The following is a 27514-nucleotide window of genomic DNA, read 5'->3' as shown; positions in this document are numbered from 1 at the left end:
TTATGTGTCTTTTTTCATTACATTATTTAAACATATCTAGGGACACATCCCATTTCAGAGTAATCAGTTTAAATCAAATCCATTTTTAATAACCTTTATGGACATTGTGGGCAGGAGAACAGGAGTGACTGGAAGTGGCTTGGACAAGTGAGGTTGGGGGCTATGGTGTTTTGTGGCAGGACACATCTCATGATGCTCAGTTACTGACTGATGGATCCTGCAGCACAGGCAGCATGTCACAGCCAAAACTCAAGCTTGTGACAAGTTTTTGGTAAACGGATGTGTGCCAGATTGAAGGAAAAACATATCCATTTCAATAATCATGTATCCCCTCTGTAATATTCATATATTTTTCCTTTGGATAGCAAATGTGCAAGTTGTGCTGCCCAATAAGCCAAATTTTCCTGTTAGTCACAGCTTCAGCACAGGAATCTAATAATGCTGAATTCATGGCATCCCAGTAATCTGCATAGCAACACACTGATACTAGCCATAGGGATTTCAAACCCACACATCATCTACTGAATTGACTCAAAGACTTACTAGTAAATCCCCTGCACTGCTCTGTAAAGCTCTAGCAGGATTATATCATCATCACAGGGACAAATGGAAAGAATAGTATGGACTAAGACAGAAGAGCTTTACTCTGATGATATAGCAGGATGCATTGCATTTGAGATCTAATCACTTACTTGTACATTTATTGATTGAGATAAAATCTGTTGCCTGCTCTCCGTTTTTTCAACATCTTTATATTTATTTCCTTAATTGCCACAGAACTATGAAATATTTTGATTTTGTTCTTAAGAAGACAAAGAATATTGGAACTTATAAGTAGGTTAGCACAGTGCATAGTTACAATAAGGGATTTGGGGATTGAAATGAATAATGTGTGTGTAACTTGGCTTGCTCTGCTGAGCTGCCCTGCATTTCATGTTGGTGTGGAGCAACGAGGGGAGAGTTGTGCAAGTGAGCACATCTCTTGTGGTAAAAGAGCTGTAGAAGAGATGCTCTGATGTGGGGAAAGACTGTATTCATCACATCTATCAGCTGTATATAAGTAAATGCTGACAGCAAACCAGGAATGAATTGTGCTCATAGGGAAAGGCAGTATTTTACTTTCATTGCTATTTGTCATTGGGCAACTGGTAAAAGGAAGGGAGACCTCTAAAGCTTTATTAATTATAGCCAAATCCAGGAAAATCTCCTACATAAAATGAATAAATCGTAATAACATCACATGCCTCACCATTAGCAAATTGCAGTATTTTCTCTAACACAATCAAATCAACGATGTACCTAACAGAATCAGAAAGTATAAATTCTAAAATGCTTTAATCCTTTAAAAAAATTTTACATCATCTTGATCTTTCCTTAATTGCTCCAGAGTTTCACATTACAAATAACATTTTCCTATGCTTAGTAGGTCTGCTGTTCTTGCTTTATTGTTCTTAAGCCTAAATATCTGTTGGCTACTAAAGTTAACAAGAACTTTTTGTTTCAGGTTTAAAGTCCGAGGGCCTCTACAGAGTTTCAGGCTTCACTGAGCACATTGAAGATGTGAAAATGGCCTTTGATCGAGGTACACCATTTTTTAATCTTGTCCAGTTTTAATCTAAGCTTTCAATTCTAGGACATTTCTGATCTTTCAGGGTTTATATATGTACCACGGTAATGAAACTGACATATAAGCAGAAGAACAGAAAGTAACCTGTCTTTTCTGAGTTTAAAGTGTAGTCCTTTTCATAAGAATAAGTTATGTTTGATAGTTGGAAGGAATAATTAAACATGAAGTATTGGTGTGTATAAACTTAAGTGGGGGACTGGCTAATTGTTCAACCTAGAAGCACAGACTAGGGACTTAGTTTAAGTGTGAGCATAGGTGGTGCCAGGGGAAAGTTGTTAGTCCTGTCTTTAAGAGACTCAGCACTTTTCTAAACAATAATCTATTTATGAGTTTAAGGATCAGGAACTCCAATTGGGAAGTCCGTCTGCATGTAGCCTTGTAGAAAGCACTGCACCACTGTGCACACGATTGCATCTGAACAGACGAGAGGGGCATTGAGGAGGTTAGTTGTACAGCATATTGAAAAACCAACAATTAAAACACTGCCTGATTACCATCCTCAGAGCCCTTCTAATTGATTGAGCTGATTATGTTGATTCTGGTTGTGCACACAGTCTTTGCACACAGGACTAATTTTAAGTGTGTATGTAAGTGAGCAACAGGGTAGGGCCTCCATTAATAGAAAATACCTTTGCAAGTACATTTGAGAAGATACATGAATATTATTCTCATTTCCCATAAATAGTGGTTTCCTTCCTACTTAATTTTTTCAGGTATTGCCTCTGCCATGGTAGGGAATAGGGTCAGACACAGCCCTGTGATCACAAGTCCATGGGTACGAGGCAGGTCCAGGTCAAGCCAGAGTCAGGGTAGTGACCAGAAGGGTGGATGGTCCCACACCAGCATAGTGCAGCTGGAGACAGCTGTGATGTCACTCAGGCAGGGATTGAGGGCCCTGGAGACCCATGGGCAGGAGATGTTGGGGCTCCAGAGGAGGCTACACAGGCTAGCAAGGTCTGTGGGAGACACATTTACACTTGCTGTGCCTCAGCATTTCTTGTTTGCAGGCAGTTTGTTATGTAGACATCTCCATAAAGAAAGTCCAGCCAAGAACTTCCAAAATGGCTGTTTTCATCCTGAAATATCCTTTTAAAAATACTACATATTTTAAAATATGTTGGATGCTGTGAACATTTGCATACACACACATAGGTCAGCCATTCTTTGGGCCAGAGAGATGCACAGTGATATGACTGCTATCATGGCCAGTAGTGTTCCAGATGTGCCACATGAAGCAATAAAATCAGTGATCCTGGGAGGCTCACAGTCCTCATAGGTGCCATTCTGCTCCCTGCAGGTAGATCTGGCCTGGCAAACTATTTTTCTGTGTGTTAATTCTCCTCTAAGTGTAACAGCCTGGATGAAACCCAGAAGGAGAGGCACAGGTTGTAGAGGGAACAGTTGGAAGAAAGCAAATTTAAATTTATGTCTGAGCATGGCTTCAACACTGCTGCAGCTGTAGTTCCTTTGCAAATGCTTTGAACCACTGGAGCCACTTCAGTTTATTGCCTATTTATTAAGTATACTTCTGGCATAATTGATGGCAATGCACACTTGGATTAGACCCACAGCAAGGAAAAAAGTGTGATTTACAATGGCAGCAGCACATAGGAACAGGAAGAAGAAGGTGACTAGCAGTATTGGATTTCCAAAGGAAAAAAAGCATGGATAAACAGGAAAGCAGAGAAAGCAAGAAGAGAGTTTGTATACAAAGGCTGTGAGGAAGGCCATTGGGCAGAAATATACCAAAATCTGTGTCTTCATTTTTTTTAACAGTTTCATGAGGGGAAAGGGCTAAGAAAGGAAAGGGTGTTGCCATTAATAAAAAGGCATGAATAAAAGCAGGAGAATAAAGAACATAATCCTGTTATGGGCTAGAGAACTAGAGTATTGCGGGAACCAGAAGCTGACAACTTTCAACACTTTCCTGTGTTGAAAATGTTTTCTCCCTGAACTGGGGTGGAAAATCAGGAAGAGTTGAAAGTTTTTACAGGAAAGGATTTAAAGAAAAACAAAATGGGTTTTTTGTTCTGACTTGTGGGCTGTGCAGCTTGAAGGTGGTTGTCACCTGGCAGAAGTTTGAATTGGCAAGACACTTCCAACCTGAGAGCTCAGGGTTTGCTTCCCTGTCAGATCCTTACAGTGATGCCACCCTCTCTTTTGCATCCCAGCCCCAAAGGTAGGAACACGCTGCTTTTCTATTGCCCTCTTAACTCTTCTAGTACTAGAAGCTAGAGCAGCATGGAGTGAACTATCCCAGGAAGGAGGATTACCCCAGTTCTCTGCACCAGGTGAAAGAGCTGGGAGAGAAAGGATCTGAGTGCCAGGTGGCAGGTCTTGTCTTCAACAAGAAGAAATTTTCTTCTTCTGGAAATTTTCTGTTCAAATTTAATTTTCTGCCCAGAAAGTGAAGTTTCTGAGGGTTTTACAGAACTCATATTTCCACATTCACTGCAGAAAAGAAACTTGGGGGGGAAAAAAAAGTAAATTACAGGAAAATTAAAATCACAGGAAATTATTTTTTTTTTAGGAGGGGAGGATATTCAGAGGAGATGCTGAGAGCAGGGGTATGAACCAGAGAAGAGAACTCTAATCTAATTGATAGTCTTGGCACACTACTGGAGGATGTACACTGGCTAGGAATAAATTTCATTTAACAATTTGAGGACCATTTTTTAACCATCTGAACGCAAAGCTTTCAAACGACCTACTAATAAGAGCAGAAATAAAAAATGTTAGCTAGTTTTGTAAATGGAAGTTGTAGGGTTTATGGGAAGGTGGGTGTGGTGGCAGAACACTGCACTTCAGCATTCCAGAGGTCCCTCCCTGCCCATCGTTTCTGAGTCAGTCCCCAAACACCTGGATAAAATTCCAGGACACTTTCACCTCTCCAGAAATACAGCGTTGAGTAAAAGGGTTTGAAAACAGACAGGCAAGGAGTCCTCCCATTTTAATGCACAGGATGCATCCTTCAAATAATGCCATCAAGTGTTCTGGTTCCAAGCTCCTCATCAAGCCACAGGGGCCAGAAGACAGCAGGATACAGTCGGATGAGGCATGGGAGCTGACTTGGCCGTGGGGGACCTCTCCTGCTGATCTCATGTGCAGCTGAAGGGGTGCAGTGAAGAGCAGCCAGCTCTCCCTCTGACTAATTCTGCCTTGACAAAGAAGCAGTCACTTGGTGCTTCCAAAGAATTAGAGCAAGAACAGAAAAAAGTTCCCATCTCCGGAAGAGAATAGCATCCCACATAATATTACTAGGGCCAAATGTAGCTGTGACAGTTGGTTTTAAAAAAGGGTGAAGTTGGTCCTCATCTGATTTAAACTGCCTTCCAAAGCCCAAGCAGTGTAAATACCCCTACTGTAAATTAGCATTAGGCCCTCGGAGGCATTGACAATGTTCCATTTTAGTGATTTTTGTAATGAGAAGGAGGGGAATAATGTGGATTTATTTAATCTGGTGAATGTTGGTGCTGTAGAGTGACAGTTGCTCTCTGTCAGCATTGTTGAGCTGTGGCGCTGTGGCATCCAGAGAACACCCATTGTGCATTTTATCCACAGAGCTGCCATTGTCACCACCACATTCTGTCCCCCCACTTGTTTGTACAATGGGCTGGTACAATACACTTGCTAAAAATATTATGCTGTTAAATATTACATGAGTACTTAGAGGCATCCTAAATCATACTCTTTTGCCAGTGTAGCTGAAAGACTGTCAAATGCCAAATCCAAGAAAAAACTAAAAGAAGCATGCTAGCATGGTAAAGGATGTGCAATAAAAAAAACACTTAGGAGAAAGGAACTTAAATCTAATTCGGTATTCACAGGGCATGAGTGGGGCTTTAAGAATGTAATACTTATTCTATTTCATTCTGTAATGAACTATTGATAATTTCTATGGCATCTGAAATCAGCTGAAACCTTTAAGGAAAAGAATAAAAACTTTATTTTTCTTGAGATATTCAAATTTCAACATAATACAACAAAATACATTGAGAGTCAAACTAACAAAGAAAGAGAAATTATGGGGTTTGGGTAGAATTAGGTTTGTAAAGCTGAAATTGATTACATGTTTGTAATACAAAATATAAAAAAACAAAACTATATTAACATATGGATGCTGCAATTTTACTGCAAATACCAACTACAATCTGAAAAAGTTCCTGTATTGAAGAGTGAAAAAATTATTGTGGTAAGGTAGCATGTAAACCACATGTAATTCATATATGCATACACACACCAATCCCTACATATCTGTTAAAAAATGTGTAGGGTATATTACAACAGATGTATTGCTGGGCTCACTTTAAAATAAACTTCAGTGCATTTCCAATGGATGTGTATTTGCCTCTGAAGAGAAAAGTAAAATCTTTGACTCAGGAATTCATAATTTTTCCTACAGTAAGCACATATGTAAATAAGAGGTTTGAAGTACATTGTACTTTGAAGTACCTCGAGCTGAAGTGCCCCTTTAAGGAAGCTTGCTGGGCTGCTTTGTAAAAGCACTAAATAAATAACACTTCCATTTAGTATACTGGTGACCTGGATAATAGATGTAAGTCTGTGCTATATCTGTTCTGATGCAGCTGCTGGCTCCTTGGAGGTATCTGTTTTCAGTGCAGCATTTTGAGTGCTCAGTGTACATCAATTAAATAGAGCTCTCCACACAAAGCTGTACAAGACTAATGCTACCGTGCCTGGAATGTGTGGATTAAACAAAAGATTGGGGCAGTGTAAACATCCTCCTAGGGCTTATTGATGCTGTATTAAATTAAATGCTGATGGATGTATTCAGACTGCTCAGCTGCATCAAGAAAGGCTGTTTGTTTTAAACACTTAAGCATATAATCTCCTCTTGATGAGAACATGTAGTGCTATTAGTCTTAATGAGAATTATGTGCATACATTGGACAGGACGTATCCCTGCAAGATTGATGCCATAGGTTTGTATAAAATGTCTGCAATCAATATAAACTCTTTTACTGTGCTGGGAAAGCCTTTATCTCCATCTTGGTATCAAGCACCCCCACTCATCTGTCTGTATCAGGGCATGTCCACAAGCACTGTTACTGTGAGACAAGGCAATGGCTTGACAACATGTCAGCACCTTGGTGGTAACAGCCCAAGCTTGTGCCTGCAGCTCCTGGCAGACACAGCAAAGCCCTCTCTGCTGCACAAGCAGGCAGAACCTTGCATCACCACACTCACATATGGCCCTCACCTGCACCACGTGCCCTGAGGGAAGTGTAGTATCCTTCCCTTTCTGAAGATGGGGCAGGTGTAATTCTTACTGGGAAACAGGGACTACAGGTTATAATTGATCTCCAAGAAGCCTGAGGTAAAGCTGGGGGTTAAATCCAGACAACCACACCCCCTACTTGACCATCTTTCTACAGGAATACCACCAAAATAGAGAGGTCCCAGGAAGGCAAGACGGCAGAATTTCCTGATATGGAGAAAAAAATGTGGGTTAGGAGGGTACTAGGTAATACAGAACAGAGGTGGTCATTTGAACTTGAAAAATTATAGTGCTCCTGCCTTGCTGCTACTTTTTTGTAATTTCACTCATTGCAAGCCAGGACTTCCCAGCAACACCTGTAAACTTTAATCTCATGTGTTTAAAAGTGCTCTTTCACAGAGTTCTGACTAACTGTTATATTGTGGCAAACAAAATGTATGCCTTTTCAGATGCATCTGTTTAGCATTTCATCTATTACAAGTATCCATATTAATTTAAAAATCCGTGATGCACATTTCAGAATAATTGTATAGCTAAATTCCTTAGCATGCCCATTTGAATTCAGATCTTTGCTATAAATAAATAAGTCAAATATTATGACATTAGAAGATAGCAGAAAATAAGGCAGCTTTCTTTTCAGCTAATCACTAATATGTTGGTACAAGATATGCAAGATTTGGATGTTTCTTGTTTTTTCCTACTGGTCTCCTGAGGGTCATTGGAAATTTATGTTATTTCTCTATGCCTCTCTTTCTCCAAATAGAGATGAAAATATGGTGCATATTCCTATGCAGATGGAAAATATTATGTCAGAACAAATTATTAATAGCTTAGTTTCAGTGAATAAATGGGCTAAATGCAAGAAATATGTTATTAACATGGTTTTTCATCCAACACTAAAATAGTATGTTTGAGGTGCTGCACTGCAGATATGGATGCTGTAATCACCAGCCCCTCCAAGAGATGTGAGCAAATAAATTGTTTACTAAAACATAAAGAAACTACCATTCCTCACTGATATACTGTAAACTTGGTAGCAATATATTCTCATTTAAGCCTTCCAAGCGCTTTCAGGTTGATTTTCTTGTCAGGTTGCACACAATAAATCTGACTTAGAAGACTAGCCTTGCTTCCATCAAAATTAGGGTGGTTTTAAACAGATTTCTTCTTCCTTTTCTAGATGGTGACAAGGCTGATATTTCTGCCAGTATTTATCCAGACATAAACATCATTGCTGGAGCACTGAAGCTATATTTCAGAGACTTACCAATTCCCGTGATCACCTATGACACCTATTCCAAGTTCATAGAGGCAGCAAGTAAGTATTGCTTAGCATTTGTACCAACCTTTATTTCAATTTCCCATCCATAAGGCTGTCCAGGTTAAATAAAAGGACAGAAAAAACCTGGGAAAATAGGTGCTGTCTTCATTCCTTCTCTGCCATGTCCTTTATTCACATTAAGCTTTTGCCTGATTGTTCATCAAATGGGATGTCATGCAGCTTAAAAAAATAAAATCAAATGCATGGTATTAAAATAACTGACTAGTATCCGAAAGTGTGGTTTCGGTGTCTTTTTGTATGTCAAGATAAAAAAATAGTGTAAATCCTGCTGAAATTTTTAGAGAGATTTCCAAACAGTTCCAGATGAGCACTGATGCTCAGTATATGTAGGTACCATTGACACCTACATATTCAAATGCATTGAGAAATCTTGAAGTAATCCCATGCCATTTCAAGCTCTATCTAAACCTACATATTCAAGCATAGTCTTCTAAAGTCACATATCTACACTCCCATCTAGTTTTGAAGGCTAATGAAAGTAATCTTTTGTAATATTTTAAATAGGCAGTTCTGGGCAGAATGGTATTATGAAGCACTTAACAAAGCTTGGGTTCTGCACCTAGACAGACCTGCAGATACAGCTACAGACCATGAAAATAATGCCTGGGAGGTCTTTGTTCCTGATTTCTTTTTTAATTTTTTTTTTTTTGAGGATGAAGAAATTGCTGATAAGCGTCACATTTATGAGTGCAATATTTATCCCTGCAAGCACAGTCAATGGCTTGTAAATGATTCCATAATAATAAGTTATCTTCCTGATTTATTGCTGTGTACACAGGGAAAGCCCTATTAACATTAATCCTGTTTGGTGTTTTTACAGAAATCTCCAATCCTGACGAACGACTAGAAGCAATACATGAAGTGTTGATGTTACTCCCTGCTGCTCACTATGAGACACTTAGATACCTAATGATTCATCTCAAAAAGTGAGTTAATTGACATGCAGGGTAATTCTTGAAAAGCTTAACAATTTTCTGCTTTGAAAGAGAAATATTACAGAAAGTCCTAATAAAGCTTCCATTAGGGCACTGCCTCTAAACCAATAATGTTACAGATAAGCAGACAAGCTGTTTGTATAAGTGCATATAAGCTGTGCACTTATGTAGCATAGATCCTTTTGCTGGCATATTATTTCAAACCTTTCAAGAGTTAATTGACATTTGTCGCGCTTCTCTAAGGCAGATGATATCTGAAAACTACCCAGTGGTGGGTACTCCAGAGACGTGCTGCTGTGAGGCAACACTTGACCATGCTTTGTTTCTGCCTCCCCTTACCTCCTGTTTTGTCTTCTTGAACAATAACCCTAAAAGGAAAGAGATGTCTCTTATGAGTTGTTCCTCACATCACAGTAAGCCAAGAACCAAGCAGGGCCTATTTTTACATGACTAGTAAAAGTAATACAGGCCCCAGTTATATCTCTCTTGGTTTTAAACATGTTCTGCCTCATTTGCTTTCCAAATCTCCTTTAGGCATACATAAGACATCCATGAAGGGCTTCATAAAGCTTCATAACACATACAAAATTTTCAAAAGTGCCTACATTTAATTTTTAAGGTATTTAGGATTGTACTTCCAAGTTTTCCAAGTTTTTCAGCTAGGTACCTAGAAAAATTAAGGACTGCTCCAGAGAGGGTCCATCACTTCCACTCATTTTAAGCAAAACTGTTTTTCAAAACCATGCTAACTTTACTTTGGGTATTTATATGCCTCAAGAGGTCTTTTTTGTAAGTTTTTAAAAACTGAAGCTGAGTACAGACTGGTGCTGTCATTTCAATATAGCCTTCATTTATGACTATATTGCCCAAGTTACTCCTTGTCTCTAGTTAAACTTTGCTACTTGGAAACAACAGAAGAAGACATAAGGGAGGAAAAAAGCTAGTGACCTTTTATTCAGAAAATCATTGATCTCTTCTTAGTTGTCCTACTACTTGCAACACAGCCATAAATGTGGAGTACTTCCTGGGTTTCATCTGCACTATTAATGCCGACCTAAAAAGACCTCAATTCACATAAAGCTGCATCAGAGAACTTTTGTGAAGTGCATTTCATGCTCTATCAGGTTCTCATTATGCAGAGACTTCTTATTTTGAATCAACTCAGGTCATTACAATTGAGTAATTTTTCCTCTTGGTGGGACATTACCTGGGCATGCAGGAGCTTCTTTGGACTCTGTAGAAATGAGATGTGCAAACATCCACGTTTGTCAGTACATATGCATGGCAACTGATGATGATTCACATTAGCTTTAAGAAGGTCTGTGGAGGCTGTAGAAATGTGACCTGCACACAGAATCAATACTTTCATAGCTTGGCAGCAAATTTTTAATAGACATGTATGGACTTACCTTCCTGCTTCTCATGAACTGCAGTCCAGACTTTGGTTCAGCTGTTGAGCTGAACTACTGATGAGGCAGAAAGAGTCTGAAGTGCTGATTAGGCTTCCTCTCTCAAATATCTGCAAGTCACGCAGTGAGTTTCCTCTCCATTCCCAAATTATAGCTTTTGGTGTCTGCATGGAAATCAAATGCATGTCAGTTCCTATGGAGAATCTGTTGGAGAGATCTGAATGTGAAAGAGGAATCATTAAGGTTCAGACTATGCTGTTCTGTAGATTAAACACACAGTTCCAATTTCAACCCCCTAGGACTCTTCCTGCATGGATAAAACATGCACCAGTATAAGAGAGTCTATGTAGGACTGCAGGGTCACAACCTCTACACCACTGCTGTTTCTTCAGTTGAAAAGAAACTCCAGAGTTGTTGTTAAAAGCACAGGAAAATGCAGCAGAGGACAACATCAGTGACAAAAAACGAGTTTGTGGGTCAATTAATTACCTTTCTGATAACTTTTTGCTCAAAATTGAAGGAAATACAATAGCATGAGCAGTGCCCCTGAAATACAACTCCATCCACAGTGACATTGCAGTCAAGCTCTGCATCTTCTCTGTGTTCACCCCAGCTGTGCAGCAAGCCCAACACTCCTGAACAGAGGTGCTGGCTCTGTGTAGGTTTGCACAGCTGTTGAACATCTGTGCAGCATACATGCACAGAGGGAAAGCAGAGTGTCAGACATACACTTGCTTCAGCTTCGAGGTGAAGAGGTGGCTTCAGCTTCGCAGCCTTGGTTTGTCTTTGCTGCTTGCAAAGCACAGCTAATATATATGTGCTAGAAGATGAGGATGTATCTGTGAGTAGGGCACTAATGGATTTCTATCCTGAAAGCAAAGAAGAACAGCATTTTTTCTATGACAGAGCCATTCTTTGCAGAGAGACGACAGCAGAAGCACAACCAAGTCATATGAGTACTTTGCAAACAAGGGAAGATCAGAGTACTTCTGGTTTCAGCCACTTTGTGCTCCTGTGATAGCATGAGTGAATCCAGATGGGAATTGCCATGGCTAGGGAAGACCTCAGTTGTTTCCAGGAGAGCTGTGTCCAAGACTAGATGTGCTTCACCCTGGCAGAGCAGTTGTATGAAGGAGAGGTGAAACCTTATCCTGTACTTCTCACAGGAAATGTCTGGTCCATGACTGATCACAGACGTGATGGATCAAGGGACTGTGGCTGTCCTACAGCACAGTGCAAGAGCACTCTCAGGACTGAATTCAATATGCCACTCAAATAGGACAACACTGATGTGATCCAGCACTGCTACCTGGAGGGAAACCTTGAGAACACCTTGCATTTCCCAGCAGGCCTGACTGATTTTGCAGACAGGACTGACTTCTCTGCAGCTTTGCCAATCCTTTGTGGCCTTTCTTTGCTTCAGCTACAAGCAGTCTATCTATTCTTGTATTTACATTGTATGACCTGTCAGCAAACAAAACAACCTGGGCTCTTCCCTGAAGTGCCTCTGTTCTCTGTCAAGGATAGATGGCATTTTTAGCAGCCTGATTTAAGCAAGCCACCTCTCCAGGCATGTTCAGGATTCAGCCTACTCCTGAAGTGTAACAAGCAGTTGGAATCACTCAGCTCCTGGTTGCCCTGAGGCAGCCAGCAAGGCAGAACATCCATGTGAAGGGGTGGGTTCCTGCAGGCTGGGATCATGTCTGGGAGCATTGGTAGTCTAAGGAAAATCTTTGCCTGTATTTGTGGAGCACACACTCACCCCCTATGTGATATGAAGCACAACTGCAGTTACTGTAGCATAGAGAACTGGTCCATACATCATCATTTAAATCATGATTATGCTTTTAAAAAAGCAGTTGCCAGTAATTCTTACACTCTAACAGACAGTCACATGGAAAAATCACTGAAGAGGTGAGAGGTGTTTAAAGGCAGTAAAAATCACAGACCTACCGTAGCTGCATTGTACTTGTTGTGAAAAAAATAACAGTATAGAACTGTGAAACAGTTATTATATCGAGAAAAACAAAAAATGTCTATGTACCAGTGCTTGATGTGAAACAAGACTACAGACAAAGATGCAGATATTCTTTTTGTCTGGGAAGTGAGCAACTAATTACTTTTTTTTTTTTCCCCTATTTTAGGGTTACCTTGCATGAAAAGGATAATTTTATGAATGCTGAAAACCTGGGAATAGTGTTTGGACCTACTTTAATGAGACCTCCAGAGGACAGTACCCTTGCTACACTGAATGACATGCGGTACCAGAAGTTAATTGTGCAGATTTTAATAGAAAATGAAGATGTTCTCTTCTAGTCAGAGAGGCATATCTTCAAAGCCATTTGTTTTAAGATAATTAATCTGAAGTAAAAACAACATTTCTTTAAATTTTTTTAAACAGAAAGGAAGAGTTCCTTGACTGCACTTCAATTTCTGCAAAGTTGCAGATGGATGCCAAAATGTTTAGGGAAAGCCTATGTCTCATAGACATATGCCTCTTTGTAGAAGGGAAAAAGAAGGTCAGAAAAAATCCTCTTACCTTGTATCTTTTGCCTTGCCTCAGATGTATATTTGTTTTGAGAAGTTTCAAACAATTTTATTGTTAACTTATTAAGAAACACAAAACGTATTTTAATATGGCTAGAGAAGCAAAAAGGTACTTAATCAGTGTTACTTGTATATGCCTATACCTTTCCTTCTTCATGAGACGTAATTATATATGTCAATTGTGAAACAGAACCTATATTATAAAGATATTTTTACTTTACCTAGCTGAAAGAATGGCATTTTATTTTAGCAAACTATAAATCAATGCGGTGCATTGATTATTTTCACGTAATTATTTCCTGCATTTTTGCTATGATATATTGAAAACAATTGCCACTAATGCAGTATTATCCTGACATACCTCTTCCATAGCAAATGTTTTAAAGAAGAATACCTTTCTTGTGCATATTTCAGCTTCCTTAGGTTTCTTTGCATCTAGGCACTAGCACCCTAGGATTGTACACTTCCAGCCATTTGCTATTTCCCAAAACATATAGTATATTCTCTTTTTTTTTTTTTCCCATGTAAAATAAGGTCTTGAGAATTTTTTTCGAAGTCCTGGTGGTATTATCAATTTCACATGCCAGATTTTTCTTGGATTACTGTAATATATAAGTTACGTGATGCTGGGACACTGGATATTTTCTGGCCTTGTTGAAAGTCAGCACTTTTTTGAGTGAATGATGAAGGATTTGTTTTTCTGTAAAAATTGACTTATGTTCTGTCATGTTTCTCTATTTATAAATGTACAGTAAATCTGCTAAAATTGTAGGTATTTATCTTGAATGTGTTTCCTGATGGTTTGTTAGAAAAAAAAAAAAAGAAAGACAAAATGTGTAGGACATGTGGGAGCTGGTAAATTTAATTATTACCAAATTTTAATATTTTTCTCCCCTCACAAACATTGACCTACAGAGTTTGTAGTCTAACTGCAACTTATTCCTAATGTTAAAACTGTTACTCAGCATGAAATGTTTCTGCAAGCATAGAAAAATCAACATACTTTACTACCAAACTCAATTTTCTGTACAAAAAATTCCTAATACTCCTTCATCTTGATCATTTGTACACCATATGCTTGGTAACTCAGTGATGCAGTTTCCTGAATTATTTCAGGGAGCACATGTTTCTATTCAAATTGAAAAATATGTGTAACTATGATAATGAAGAGAGGTAGAGGGTATGACTGTAAATTTGTCGTCTTCTAGAGAAATAACTAAGGGCTAGATAGATTAATCCAGATTGCAGAGCAAGTGCTAAATAGTCTGAGTTCCCAATACTTCCATAGATCCTCCTGCCTTGTACAGGACTATTTGTTGTAGGTTATGTACTACTTAATACTGTCATAAAAATGATCTGGAAATGGTTTTATTTTGTGAAGTGAAATATGCTTTGTAATTTATGATAGTGTAAATGGAAGGAAAAATCCCATTAAATGTGTTAAAAGAGTTTTGGTGTCTGTCACTGACTACACGGCAAGCTGCCAAACAAAAATCAATCACTAATTACCATCCTGACATTGCTGGAAACTTTCCTGCTCAAAAATCCGAACAGTTTTACTGCAGGTCGCAGTTTCAGATTGGCACTAGGTTACCCATACTACCACAGCCAAGCACATGCACACATTTCTTTTCAGAGACCACCCTGACCCACCTCTATGCAAAACTTCAAGCAAGCAATGAATCCCATCAAGCATCAATCAATGCCATCAGAGTATTTTTCCACACTCTTGAACACAGAAATTTGACTAACAGTGGTTTTCTTAATTTTTTTCTGGTCAGTTGCATTATGAGTTGTTTTTTAAAGGTAGAACACAGGCATCTTTAGCTTGTCTCACTGCCTGGAATCTCCAACACATGTCCCATCTTAAGGATTCGATGACAGTACAAGGCAGTGTGCCTAGAAGCACCCATGCTTAGTGTCTGGAGAGCAGTTTCTAATCTGTTGGACAGAGGGATGAATATTATTCTGCATCTTAAAACACAAATATCTACTAAATTGTTCATGTTTCACTTGGCTAACTGATCAGCCGATGTCCAGCATCCTCGGGGCATACGAACGCGGAGGTAAAAGGTCCCGGTCCCCTCCACACCTCATTAGTGCCACCTTGTGCTGTGCAGGCTTCATCTCATGTCGGACTTGCTGTGGCCATCACTGCTTCACCTGGGGTTGAGTGGCATAGTGAGGTCAGACCATTTCAGATTCACCATTCGAGGAAGTAAAAAGGCAGCAGACTTCCCTCTACAAAACTCACTGCTGAGACCGTATAAAAATCATTTTTTCTTAATGGAAACCTATAATCTAGTACACAGGGGAAAAAAATGGGTTTGACTGGATTAAACCAAATCCTTCCCTTTGCTTCAAAGCATTCAGCAAGAGCATGATGACTTATCTCACATGAGGCACTAGCAGCAAGTAGTAAGAGTCCTTTGAAAGATGCTGCAGGAGGCTATGTGTGAGCCTGTGTAACTTCCCTGCTAGGTCATTTCATCTCAAGTTGAAGACATTTCTGCACCTCTGGGGGCAGGTGAGACACCAGTGTCTGACTGCAGTGGATCCTGCCTGCAGTCAGGTGTTCAGCAGAAACCTTGTTCCCCTCCAGCTATTGGAGAAGGTCTTTGGTGAAGCAGCAAGTCCCCTCCAAGTCCCCACCCACAATTCCTGTCTGCAATCAACTATCCCTGTGTTCTGGGTGCCACTCTGTACACCCTCACAGCAGCTGGGGAGAGACAACTTGCCTTCCATAAAGCAAAAGTGTTTTAGCCGCGATCAGTGAAACATTACATCAGAGTTATGTTAATGGTTTGTAAGGTGATAGCTTTCCAGAGTGCCTTGGAACAGCTGAAATCTCTTCTTTATACTCATCTTTGTGAGACTCATTGCTGTCAGGTTTAAATAATTGGAACCCACCAGGGAAGTGAGCAAAGGAATTGTTCTCTGACACCACCATGCTGGAGACAAGGCAGCATGCTCTGTGCCTGACTCCAAAGCACACACATTCTGAGAGGGCACTGGACAGGGAATTGTCAAAGGGTTTTCCCAAATGAGACATCAATTTGGGGCTCCTCCACCCAGACACCAGGAGCTCAGAAACTTAATTATCTCTATCCTGCTGTCAAATACTACTGGAATTGGATAGAGGATGTAGAAGCCACTGAGAAAGGAAAAGAGTTTGGTGCTGGGGGGGAGAAAGAGAAACAAAGTGCATAGTAAGGAAAACTTTTTTTTTAACATGAAGTTCCAAAGCACAAAGAAGACAGAGCTTTGTTCTCAACTCTGCTTTGCAAGCTGAGGTCAGTTTAAACTACAAAACAGGTCTAACACAGCACAAACCTGGGTGAATTGGAACCACATTCATTTTATTTCTAAAGAAGAGGTAAGACTACACTTTCCTCCACATATAGTGTTCTCAAAGCTCACACAACATTTGAGTCTTATTGATAGAGAGAGTTCTTCAGGGGCACTTAGCCTAAGACTCTGGGAAGGAATGTATCAGGTTTGGGGTCTCTTCTGAAACAAGGTTTTGGACAGACCTGGGCTGTGTAGTACTGGGAAACACAGCACACAGGAGGTAGAAGGGATTGCAGGTGTGGTTAAACTCTGGGCTTAGTGAGACCTTGGAGAGGTGCTGAAAATACCTGGAGTAATAAATAGCTGGACAGAATCACAGAATCATAGACTAGTTTGGGTTGAAAGGGACCTTTAAAGGCTATCTAGTCCAACTCCTCTGCAACCTCCCTGCAGGAGCCTGTCTGACCATCTTCTTATCTCTTTGATTGACAAGTACAGAGTGAAGTTCTGCAGAAAAGAGAGGAAAAATATTGCAGTGCCAATAAACCCCCTACCCATAACGAGGGACTGAAAGCACAAAAACTCTTTGAGTAGGGAGGTAGTTCACAAACACTTAGGCAAGAAGAATGCCATCCAACTGGATCTTCAAAGCAGTATTACATTGTTATCCCTACAGCTATCTCAAGGGAATGAAGAGACTATAGGGCTCATAGAGATAAGGGTGAGAGCATCAATACGCTTTTTGTTCTTTAGCTGTAGAGATTAATTCCTTGATTAAAGAAAACAGTTAAGATTCAGAAATCTGAACCTTAGGGAGCTAAGATTATTGCTGAGTGCTCTAGGGCCTGCAGATTCAGGACATCAATGGATCTTATATGGGGCCATACTTTACATTATCTTTCTCCAAAGGAATGGTGTTCTGAATATAATTATGCTGATGCTACAGGTAGTGCCAGGACTGGGCCTTCAAAGCCTGAAGGACGTGGATTATTGCAGGAAGTTCTAAGGACTGCAGTTAGGAAGAAAGCTTGTGTCAGATGGAGCAAATGCTTTGTAAGCAACAGTAGAAATTAACAGCTGCTTGTAAGTAGAAAAACTGTCAGGGTTCAGTTTGCAGCAGATTTGGGGAGGGCAAAAACCAAGATTGCCACTGGAAGCTGCTTTCATTGTAGAGCCCTGACAAGGTGCCAGTCAAAATATTCTCTTTTCTTGAAAGTATGAGCCATTTACTACCACTAAAAGGAATGTTATAATGAGGAGTAGAGTTAGATCTTGAAGAGCATAAATTGCTGCCAGCCATATTTGAAGATACCTTAATTTCTGTTCTACTGTAGGGCACATATGATGATCAATGTACATCAAAATCCATATTAATTACCACATGCTGCAGCCCAAGAACTTCAGGAGACTGGGCTCCATAGATATCATAACATCCATAGGTAACAGTTAGGGTTAAGTTAGTAATCCAAATATTGAAGAACCAGTCTTGTCACTGCAAGCTGCACAGCCCTCAGTACTGGGAATAGGAATGATGCTATAGGGATGATGTCAATAAGGAGCTATTGTTCATGGTGGGGTTTTTGTTGTTTCAGACATGAGTGTCACAGTTACAATTAAAGTAGGAATTAATTAAAGTAGGGACAGACCTTGGAAATCTAAAGCCCTAATGACTGAGTGGTTCCCAAAGTTGTGAAAACTGCAGCATGTTGGTATCACTAATGATCAGCTCTGTCTTCCCATACAGACTTCCAGGGATTCTCTGGTTAAGAATAGGGATGTTGGATGAACAGATTTTTCTGCAAGGCCTTCAGAGATAGGAAGGGTACTGGTGTCAATAGTCACCATATATATCCATATTTTTCTGATCTGCTGAAGCAATAGGACCTTAGTTTTATCTTCAGATAAAGGGTGAAAGAGAATAAAAATTTTAAGAGTTTGAGATTCAAAGAATCAGACTGCTGATGGACATATAAATGTAAGAACAGGGCTGATGTCAGAGGCTGGCTGGGAACTGAAAATTTGAGGAGCTGTGTTTACAGTCTGTTTTGATGAAATTTTGGGCCTTGTAGTGTTTTAGGTAAAGTTTCAGAACCTGTTGAGTTCTGAGACAGATTTATCCCTGCAGCTGAATTTCCCATTGAATGAGAATGAGCACTAGCACTAAGCTAACACCTTGCTACAGGACTAGCTCCCTTCACAAAGCTACCTTCACAGGGCCCATGTAAATAAGGATGTTGTCTACCTTAGTGTTGGAGGTAAGATCAGAAAACTTAACCTGTGTCAGTCAATAAAATGGAGTCAAGGCAACCATGCCCTATCCATATGACATTGTACTTAAATGAGGTCCTCTCAGTGTCACCTGTGGCCTTTGAGACTCATTTTTTGTCTAGAGGCTATGGTGCAATGCATGTCGTAGTATGTTACATGAGGAGTGGTTGTGAACTGAAGTGTTGGAGGGTGCAAAGCCTGTTGCAATAAAGTTGGGGAGGGTGACAAACTTGTATAGTTTCATCCATCCTGCTTGAGGGGAATAATCCTTTGCTTCCACTGCCTTGAAACCATGCCTGACCAGTGCACATTCAGACAGAGGCCCAAATATGAAATATGCCAGGGAGTCACCACTAATAGGCTAAATACACCAGGTGCAGGGTTAAAACCCATGCCCTGGTAATAATTTTTTTCTTCTTCTTTTTTTCCTCTTTTTTTTTTTCTTTTGGCAGAGCAGACGTAGACTGGTAATGAATGCTGCAGGTCCACAGTCTTGAGCAGCAGCCTGGTGTCAACAGGGAAAATGTTCTTGCCCATTATAAAATGGCTGGAGGTTATTATGGTAAAAATAACCTGTGATTATTATGGTAAAAACTAAGATTCAAGATGCTGCTAGCACATAGAAATCTAAATCCACAAGAAATTAAGTTACTGCTGGCTTCTGAATTGGCAGCTCGACACAGATGGGGGAGACAGTTGTTTGTGTGATCTTTTCCTTTGTACAGAGGTCCATTGGTTTAAATTAACATAACTTTTAGGCTCTGAGACTTAGGAGTTCCAAGAACCATTTTTAATGCTGAATGTCAAAGGGTCAACTTGTGCCAGCAGGTCAGTGTTGCTTTTTTTTTTTTTTTTTTTTTGTTGTTGTATGAGCCAATTGGTCAGTTGTATATCAGGGCAGGGCTAAGAGTTGAATTGAAACTTGAAGATACAAATGTCGAATATTGGAAGATAGTCAACAGGGAAGATTGACCTTAGCGGAGCTCTGCTCTCTATAGGTGCCAGTGCCATGCTCTTTTCATTTGCTGTGATCACATCATTTGCCTTAACATTAGCATTTGAGAAACCCAAGTTTCAAACATCCAGTATATTTGCTGGATGGCTGGGGTTTCAGGGAAAATGAGAGTTCTGATAGCAATATTCACTAGTGCATGTTATGCTTCTGGGGGTTCCTTTGGTATAATTGTAACTGCATTTAATATCAGAGCTTTGGAACCCAAAGTGTTCCATGGTGTTGGGAAGGCTGATGTCTGCAGTGGGCACTGCCTCTCTTGTCCTGCCAGTAGAGATGGGTCCCCTCAACATGATTACATAAGGGTGTGGTTTGGCAATCCAAGCTTTCCAGAGCCCAATTTCAACATCAGCACAATAAGGTCTGCAAAGTTTGAAAAAAGGATAGTGGGAACTGCAAGAACTACTATTTTTTTTTCATTCACTGCAGAAACTGTTAGGGGTTGTAAATAAGATTAGTTTGAAGACTGACATTAAAATCAGTCTTTGAGAATCTAAGTCTTGAAAATACCAGGATATTTCTGAATTTTGGAGAGCCTGCAGAATTATGAAGAAACTTATATCAATATGGTCCAACTGTACACAAATGGAGCATGTTATAATGTAAAAAAAGGCCCTACCATTTTATTTTGCAGTGTACTGGGGCACCTGCTAGAATCCTGCATATCCACCCTAGCTAGAACTACAAAACTCCACTGCTTTTTTACCTTGACCTCCTGCAAAGACAGGACAGAATTTAACTGCAGCAGTCTTATTAGATGAATGTGCTATCCAACTTCCATGCATTGAAACAGGCAATATGTTATTTACTTTTCTGTTTAAATAAACACTGTAAATATATGTATGCGGAAAGAATGCAACAAGTACTTTTGCAGCAAGAAAGGCAGAGAGCATATATTTTCACTGTCAGAGTTGTTTTTGTATAAACACTAACCTTAGTGACAATCTTGTGGAACAGCATGTTGTGACTTTCAAAAGCAGAGCAGGTTTTGCTGTCCTCCTGCACCACCACAGACTCATGCAGGCAGCATCCTCCCACTCCCACGTCTCTTACAAAGCTTCCCAACCTGCTCTCTCTTTTCAGTAGACTCTGCTGTCAGTACACTGTCAAAAAGGAAAAATCTCTCATTCTAGGACTCTTTGAAATGGGTTTAACTGGAAAAAAAAAAACAAACCCACACTGATTTGATATTTGGTATTTTGTGAGCTAAGAAGTCAGGTGAATGGTAATCAAAATAAAATAAATACTAAATGTTTTGTATAAGCCTATTTGCAGAGTGAAAGCTATAATATATGCTTTTTGTGAAAGAGCATTTAAAAATAAAAACTACCTTAATTTCTACATAAATTCCCTTTTTCCCAGGCACTTTCCTGGGACACAAGATGGAGAGAGATGCTGGTGTTCTCTTTCTCTACAGATACAAGTAGCAAAGCAGTAGGTCACTGTCACAAGGAGAAACTTGACTCTGTGGTCTGCTACTGTCCTTGGCCCAAGAGCGCCTGATGCCCTGGTGCTTTGTGTCTTGGAAAATGTTAGTTGCTAACTTGTTAGGAGGGAATCTTTTCCTATCTTTTCCTAAGACCATCTTTTATCACTGGAAGTCTGTGTTTTATTCCATAGGAAAATTTTTTTGCTGTTGATTTTAATTGATATGATAGACAGTTTGGAGTGTACACTTTCAAGTGTATGCTTCCCTATCCCAAAGCCTTTGCCTTTGAAGAGGGCACTCTACAGAGTAATGTAAGGGCATGCTGTAGGCTCCTCTCCCTCAGTAACCTGCATTCACCAATTTCCATACGTCTTATCTTTATGGGCTATTCCGGGAAGCTGCAAGTAGCAGAAGTTGATCTGCAAAAGAAGATGGGGCTGAAATATGCTGCTTTCATACACTCTTCTGCACCATCACAGGCGTCCTTGAGTGGCTCACAGTTGATAGGAAGGGGGTTAGGAATCAAATATGTATTACATGGCATAGTTCTCCAAAGAACATATAATCACTTCTAACACATGGTGTGGCACAAGCAAGTCTTTTTTCTCCTTTCTGGTTGAATGAAAAAAGACAAAGTCGTTTGTATGGTCATATATCCATCACCACACAGAAAGTCAAAGTCCCAATACAAAGTCAATTTGAATACTACCAGACTACACCGTGTGACCTACAGCATCACTCGTTCTTTAAAGAAGGGCACTTAACCACAATTCTATTTTCTTCAAGGCTCTAAAATACCCTCCCGCGCACATCCATCACGTGCACAAACAAACAGCAGTGATATTTTGTTTCGGCCACGCACGCCGGCAACACCGCATCCATCTCGGCAGCCCCGGATTTCGGACGGCGCTGCCTCACCTGCGCTGAGGCTCCCTGCTCTTCCTCCTCTGAGGCTCCCTGCTCTTCCTCCTCTCCCTCTGCCCCTCCCTGTCTCTCCACCGCCGGCCCTCCCTGGAGGGGACACCGACCCTCCTCCGCGCAGCCCCGCGGTCCCGGGGCCGGCCCCTCCCGCCCCACCCCGCGGGAGCCGGGCAGGTCCGAGCGGCGGCGGCCGCGCTTCCCCGCGGGGCAGCAGTGCGCTCCCGCAGCCGGGCGGGCCCGCAGGTCAGTGTCGCTTCCCGTACCTGTTGCGCAGGGAGCCGGCGGGGCGGGGAGAGGAGGGAAGGAGGGAGGGGGGAGCGAAAGGAGCCCCATCGCAGGAGCCCCAGGACGCGCCGGGCTCCCGGCCTGGTCCCGCGGGGAGGCGGCAGCCCCAAGGTACCGGAGCTCGGGTCTGCTTCTGGGTGTGGGGGTGGCGAGTGCAGGGAGCGGGTCCCGCGGCCCGGCTCCGGGCCGTCATTTACCTGAGACCGTGCGAGCCGCGCACGGAGCGGGCGGCGCTTCCGAGCCGCTCGACGGGGCGCAGAGCGCTCCCCCCTGCCCTCGCTGCAGGCCCCTCCCGGCGCCGGGCACACCTCCCCGGCAGCGCTGCCCGTTCCCCGGTGCTGGGCAAGGGGAGTCCCGGCGCCGAGCGAGTGGGGAGGCGGCGTGCCCGGCTGCCAACCCGTCTTCGCCCTCTTCCCCCCCGCAGGAGCCCGAGATGGCGGACAGCGCCGCGGCCACCGCCGCTCCTCGGGCCGGCGTGAAGGGCTCGGCCGGGCCCTGGTGGAAATCGCTGACCAGCAAGAAGAAGCACAAGGAAGCGGCGGTAGCCCCGCCGCACCCCGTCGCCAGCGAGACCCCCGCCGACACCCCCAGCCCCGACGGCCGGGAGGAACAGCCCGCTGCCTTGGGCAGCGGCGACGCCGCGGGAACCGCGGTTGGCAACCGGCGGAGCCTCCGAGTGTCCCATTCGGGCCGCTTCAAGGAGCGGCGGAAGGTGCGCACCTCGCTGCTGGCCGACAGCCCCGAGGTCTTCGACGGCGGCGGCGCCCCGGGCCATGGCGGCCAAGGGGCCGAGTAGCCCAGGAGGACCTTGCCGAGGAGCTGCCGCTGGATGGGCGGCCGGAGAACTGGCGGGACAGGCAGCCGGAGCCGCTGACAGCTGGGCTTGGGCCCACGGGTGACATGTAGGCAGCGGCCTCCCACACCCTGACCGGACACTGCGGGGAGCCCGGCACCGCTGCCAGGCGAGGGAATCGCGTGCGCTGTGGTACATGAACACCGCCAATACCAAACCCCTGGATCACGGGACGATGTGATTGTCTTAAAAAAAAAACAAAAAAACACAAATAAACACCCTGTACTGTGGTGAGCGGACTCAAAGGTGCTATCCCAAGGCCGATGGTGGGGTCTCTTAACCTTCCTGCAGCCTTCACTAGGAGCCAACGTGCTGACTCTGGGGCCTGTGACCCAGTTCCTTCTGGCTCTCAAGCTGAGGAGGCGCTTTGCTGCTTTCATCTCACAAGCTGTCTTATCAAAGGAAGGGGGGAGCAAAGTGCTCTTATCTAATTTCAGGGCCGAGGACCTCCGGTGGTGCCGAAAGTCCTGCATTAGCCACATCTTCCATCCCCCACGAGTGTCCAAAGAGAGGCAGTGTGAAGGGCAGGCTCTTGCCTTTGCCCATGTCCCATATCACATCACATTGGCATATGGAAAAGGCAGGACCATGCTGGTATTCTCCCTCTTACTGTGTAGTACAAAGCAGGTGTTTCAGAGAGTGGTCCCTCATAGTTGTTACAGAGGGAGGCCCATGTTGTCTAGCAATTCACGCTATTTACCCAGGGGATACATGATTTTTACATAATTGGTGATAACTGGGATAATGAAGCTCCAATGAAGAAATTGTGTGATAAGATGTAAACATTCTTTTGGGAGATGAGACCAGCCCTGGAGACCACAAGCAGGGTTGCAGTTCTGATGTGGAAATAGGCTTGGGCACCACTGGAGGTGTTTATTGTTTACCTTGTCTGAGGCTTTTGAAGCAAGGTTAAGTGTCCCAGGATTTCTTCTGATGGTGAGATAATGTGCTTTCACTTGAGTAGTTATCCACTCCCTCTAAGAGCTCTTGGATTTTATTTTTTTTGACAAATAAATATAAGCCAGATTTGTACTGGTGTTGTGCCTTACAGAGCAAAATCAGCTAAAAATACTTACCAATTATACATTTCTTGATAGTAGGTGATGTAGCAACAACTGACTTATTTATTTTAAATGCATTTGCAATATGCTTTATATAGTTAAAATGGTTTTAGACTTTTTCTGAATACAAGATACTACATAGTGGCAGGCACTGAAAATTATTTCCAAACAGTTGAGTATTATGCAGTTATGATTTTGTGTGGTTGTAACTAATCATTTGAGGTCAATTAAAAGTAAAAAGACTGGAAAGGGAATAAGTGAGTTCCAGTTGAAAATATGGATTAAACCAGCCACTGACAATCACTGAAATGTTGCACTAGATGCTGGGCAAGTGCCCTGTGGTTCAATGTGCACAATAATATGTAATGAACCTTGAAAGCTCCTGTGCAATAAACTCAGACAACGTAGCTGCTGAGGTGCCCAGTGGTCATTCACTCCTTCAGACTCTGAAACCTGAGGACAAAGGGACTGTAGCATCAAATCTATTTCCATGAAAGCTTTTTTTGTTTTTCCTCCACCCAGTGTGTAGATACATTTTTTTTAAATTTCCTGTAGTAAAACTACAAGGTGCTGGGTTTGGACTGGCTTTTTATATTGCTGACTCCATGCTGACTAAGAAAAGATCTGGGGTGGGGTGAGGGGAGATCTTTAAACTTTCTCCTTGAAGGTGCTTCCCTTATGGGAGGCCTCTTCAGTCAAGAGACATCTGAAATCCGTCTCTTGAGAAGTAGCAATCAGAGCAAACCTACTCTTGAAAAAAGGGAGGTGAGAGAGAAGGAGGAAAGTTTAAAAGCTGGAAACAGAGAGGTGAATGATGAAGAACCCTATTCCAGCTACAGTTAAGCCAGGATGGGAGCTGGGGGGAAGGAGGCAGAAAGGGGTGCCTTTGCTGCCAGGGCTGTCATACTACCTTTGGAGGGCAAACTGTTCATGTTTTTTACAGGCAGAAGTAGCCTGCCTGTGTTTGTGTATTCTAAGGTCCAAAGAAATGTTTTTGTATGTGTGTGTGCCCAAAATGGAAGAACGAGCAAGCAGAAATTGCACTGCTGCATTTCTTAACTCCTGTATCTAGTTTGGTGTGAGTTCTGTGAGGGTCAGATCCTCAGAACTAGCCAGAGGCTGGAGAATGAATGCAGACTAATGTTTTATATATCTTATGTAGATGCTTTTCTGCATTTTTAGTACTTGAACTGTTATGAAAATACAGTTTCCTCCTTTCTTCTGTACCTCAAAGCTGCCTTGTTCTACGGTGAACCTCTGTTTGCTCTTCGGAAATACCTCAGGTTTGTTGGTTGCAAGTCTTTACCTAGGCACAAGAAATATCCAATTTGGGTTTTATTTGAGAAGTCTGGTGTGCTGTTCAGATGGCTGCTGCTAAAGTTCAATATCAATACTGGCTAATATGTGACTAAATATTAGCCATGTCTTAATTCTTGCTTATGATACTTTCATCTTGGAAATTTGGTCAGAATATGAAGTCAATAAATGCACCTAAAATACCTCACAGCGCTCCTCCATCTTTATCCTGACCTTGAGCTGTGGGAAGGAGAAGTAATTCTATCTTCCTGCTCAGTCAAATCCTTGCTTCAATGAATATGATAGCAGCCACTGAAAAACTAGATCCATGAGAAAAAGGGCTGGCTGCCTTGTCTCACTTTTCCTGCCCTCTGTGCACAGCAGTACCTGCAGCTTAGCGCTCACCCACGCAGCAGGGCCGGCAGGAGGAAGGAGAAGGCCTCTTGGCCATAACCTGTTGTACAGAAATAGTCCTCTTGTTTCTCAGCCAGAGCACCAAAAAAAGCTTAAGTAATCTGTACATATGTAAATTAATTAAGCTGATACAGAAAAAAACCCTGGCATTTTATGGAAGACCTGAATTACTGGTTTTAACCCTTGAAGTGGAAATAATTTCTTATAGGCAATACTTGTTCTGTTATAACCTTAGTGACATATTGACAAAATAAATAGAAATAAGAAGCTGAGGTGAACCTCAGCTATGTCAGTTATAGTGCAATTTTCTTAATATTATCCCAGATACTAAGGATTGCTGGTTTGGGGCAAAAGCTAAATATTTAGCAAATAGAATGAACTTTTCAAATAAACTTGCAAAGTATATGCTTGCTTATTCCTACTCTTGCCAAAACTAAAAATAAATCTCTGAGTGGTTGCCTGGTGAATCATTCTCTGCTATTGTAGGTTGGTCAGTCTAGACCTCAACAAAGATTATAGGGAGCACCTGCAGAAAAGATCCTAAATTGGAAATGCTAGAATAAATGCCTTGAAAGCCTCAAGACTTCTAACCTCAGATGTTATGTCAGGGTATGACTTAAACTGAACTGGAAGAATGGAGAGGAGACCTTAGTGTTTGGAGGAAGAGAGGAGTCTTCACTGTTTGGAGGGTTGATTGGGTTTTTTTGATGGGGAGGGAGGGAAGGATTGTAGGATTTTTTCATTTGGTTTGGTTTTGATTTTTTGGGGGGAGTTTTTTTGGGGTTTTTTGGTGTTATTTTTCCTTTGGTTTTGGGGGGATTTTATGGTGATGGTGGTGTATTTTTTTTCTTTGTTGTGTTTTTAGTTCTCTCTTAACTGTAATGGCACCAGTGATAATTTTATATTTAAAATATCAAGTCTCTTGTCCCTGGGCAAGATAACCTCATATGAAGGCTAAAATCTGAAGGACAGAACTCCTGGCCTTGGCCTGGCCAGTGCAGCTGGATACTCGACCTTAAAGTCCATGTTTAATTTGGCTCATTTAAATAGCTGATATCAGAAGACAAGCTGTTTCAAATGCAGCCACAAATGAAGCTCATTTTACTTCCTCTTTGGATTCTATCTGGTAGGACAAAACGAAGAAAGCCAAACCTGGTATTTTCTAAGATGTCTTTTAAAAGCTGGAGCAAGAGAGGGTTGGTTATAGAAAAGTATTTGACACCATATAATTACACCATTTTGAAAAGCAAACCTTTCCCCTTCATCTCTAATTTATTGTAAATACCTGCTGGCTCTGATTTTTCATTTCAGAATACAACCAAAGAGATAAAGTTGCTCAATTTTACAGACACCAGCAGTAGTGAAGTAGTTTATCAGTTTTATCCTTACTGACACATCTGAAATTCACAAGTAGCTCTAAGAAACAGTATTTGAATGTAGTCTTCAACTAAAGAATATTGATTAGCAGCTGCAGTTTATGAATTTTATTTACTGCCCATTTTATCTAGATAAAGCAATATAACATCAGATAATACGTGTTTTGGGGATAGCAAGTGGCTTTCCATGATAGCTGTAGGGCATGATT

At 41.7% G+C, this 27514-nt stretch overlaps 2 protein-coding genes across 3 annotated transcripts in view; both read left to right on the top strand.

Moving 5' to 3' along the window:
- Positions 1 to 14549, top strand: part of CHN2 (chimerin 2) — a 158542-nt gene extending 143993 nt beyond the window's left edge. Inside the window, exons 10-13 of the mRNA XM_039710590.1 lie at positions 1505 to 1582; positions 8047 to 8184; positions 9029 to 9134; positions 12697 to 14549. Coding sequence (XP_039566524.1) covers positions 1505 to 1582; positions 8047 to 8184; positions 9029 to 9134; positions 12697 to 12868 — 494 coding nt within the window. The 3' untranslated portion in view covers positions 12869 to 14549. The remainder of the gene's footprint in view (positions 1 to 1504; positions 1583 to 8046; positions 8185 to 9028; positions 9135 to 12696) is intronic.
- Positions 14550 to 22202: 7653 nt separating this feature from the next.
- On the top strand, positions 22203 to 26589 carry PRR15 (proline rich 15). Of its 2 annotated transcripts, none has more exons than XM_039710603.1 (2): positions 22203 to 22263; positions 22730 to 26589. In XM_039710603.1, the coding sequence occupies exon 2, from the start codon at positions 22739 to 22741 to the stop codon at positions 23099 to 23101; it is 363 nt and encodes a 120-aa protein (XP_039566537.1). In that variant the 5' UTR covers positions 22203 to 22263; positions 22730 to 22738; the 3' UTR covers positions 23102 to 26589. The 2 variants fall into 2 exon arrangements, with proteins under 2 accessions (XP_039566537.1, XP_039566547.1); XM_039710613.1 differs by lacking the exon at positions 22203 to 22263 and adding an exon at positions 22342 to 22416.
- The last annotated feature ends 925 nt before the right edge of the window (positions 26590 to 27514 follow it).

Source organism: Passer montanus, unplaced genomic scaffold (genome assembly GCF_014805655.1).
Source record: "Passer montanus isolate IOZ18808 unplaced genomic scaffold, ASM1480565v1 scaffold10, whole genome shotgun sequence".
NCBI classification, from domain to species: Eukaryota; Metazoa; Chordata; class Aves; order Passeriformes; family Passeridae; genus Passer; species Passer montanus.
The sequence above is the reverse complement of the archived record's forward strand: the minus strand, read 5'-3'. Positions and strand labels throughout refer to the sequence as shown.

Excerpts from the sequence above, each read along its gene's own strand:
- PRR15 (XM_039710603.1), top strand. The coding sequence starts at position 22,739 with ATGGCGGACAGCGCCGCGGCCACCGCCGCTCCTCGGGCCGGCGTGAAG.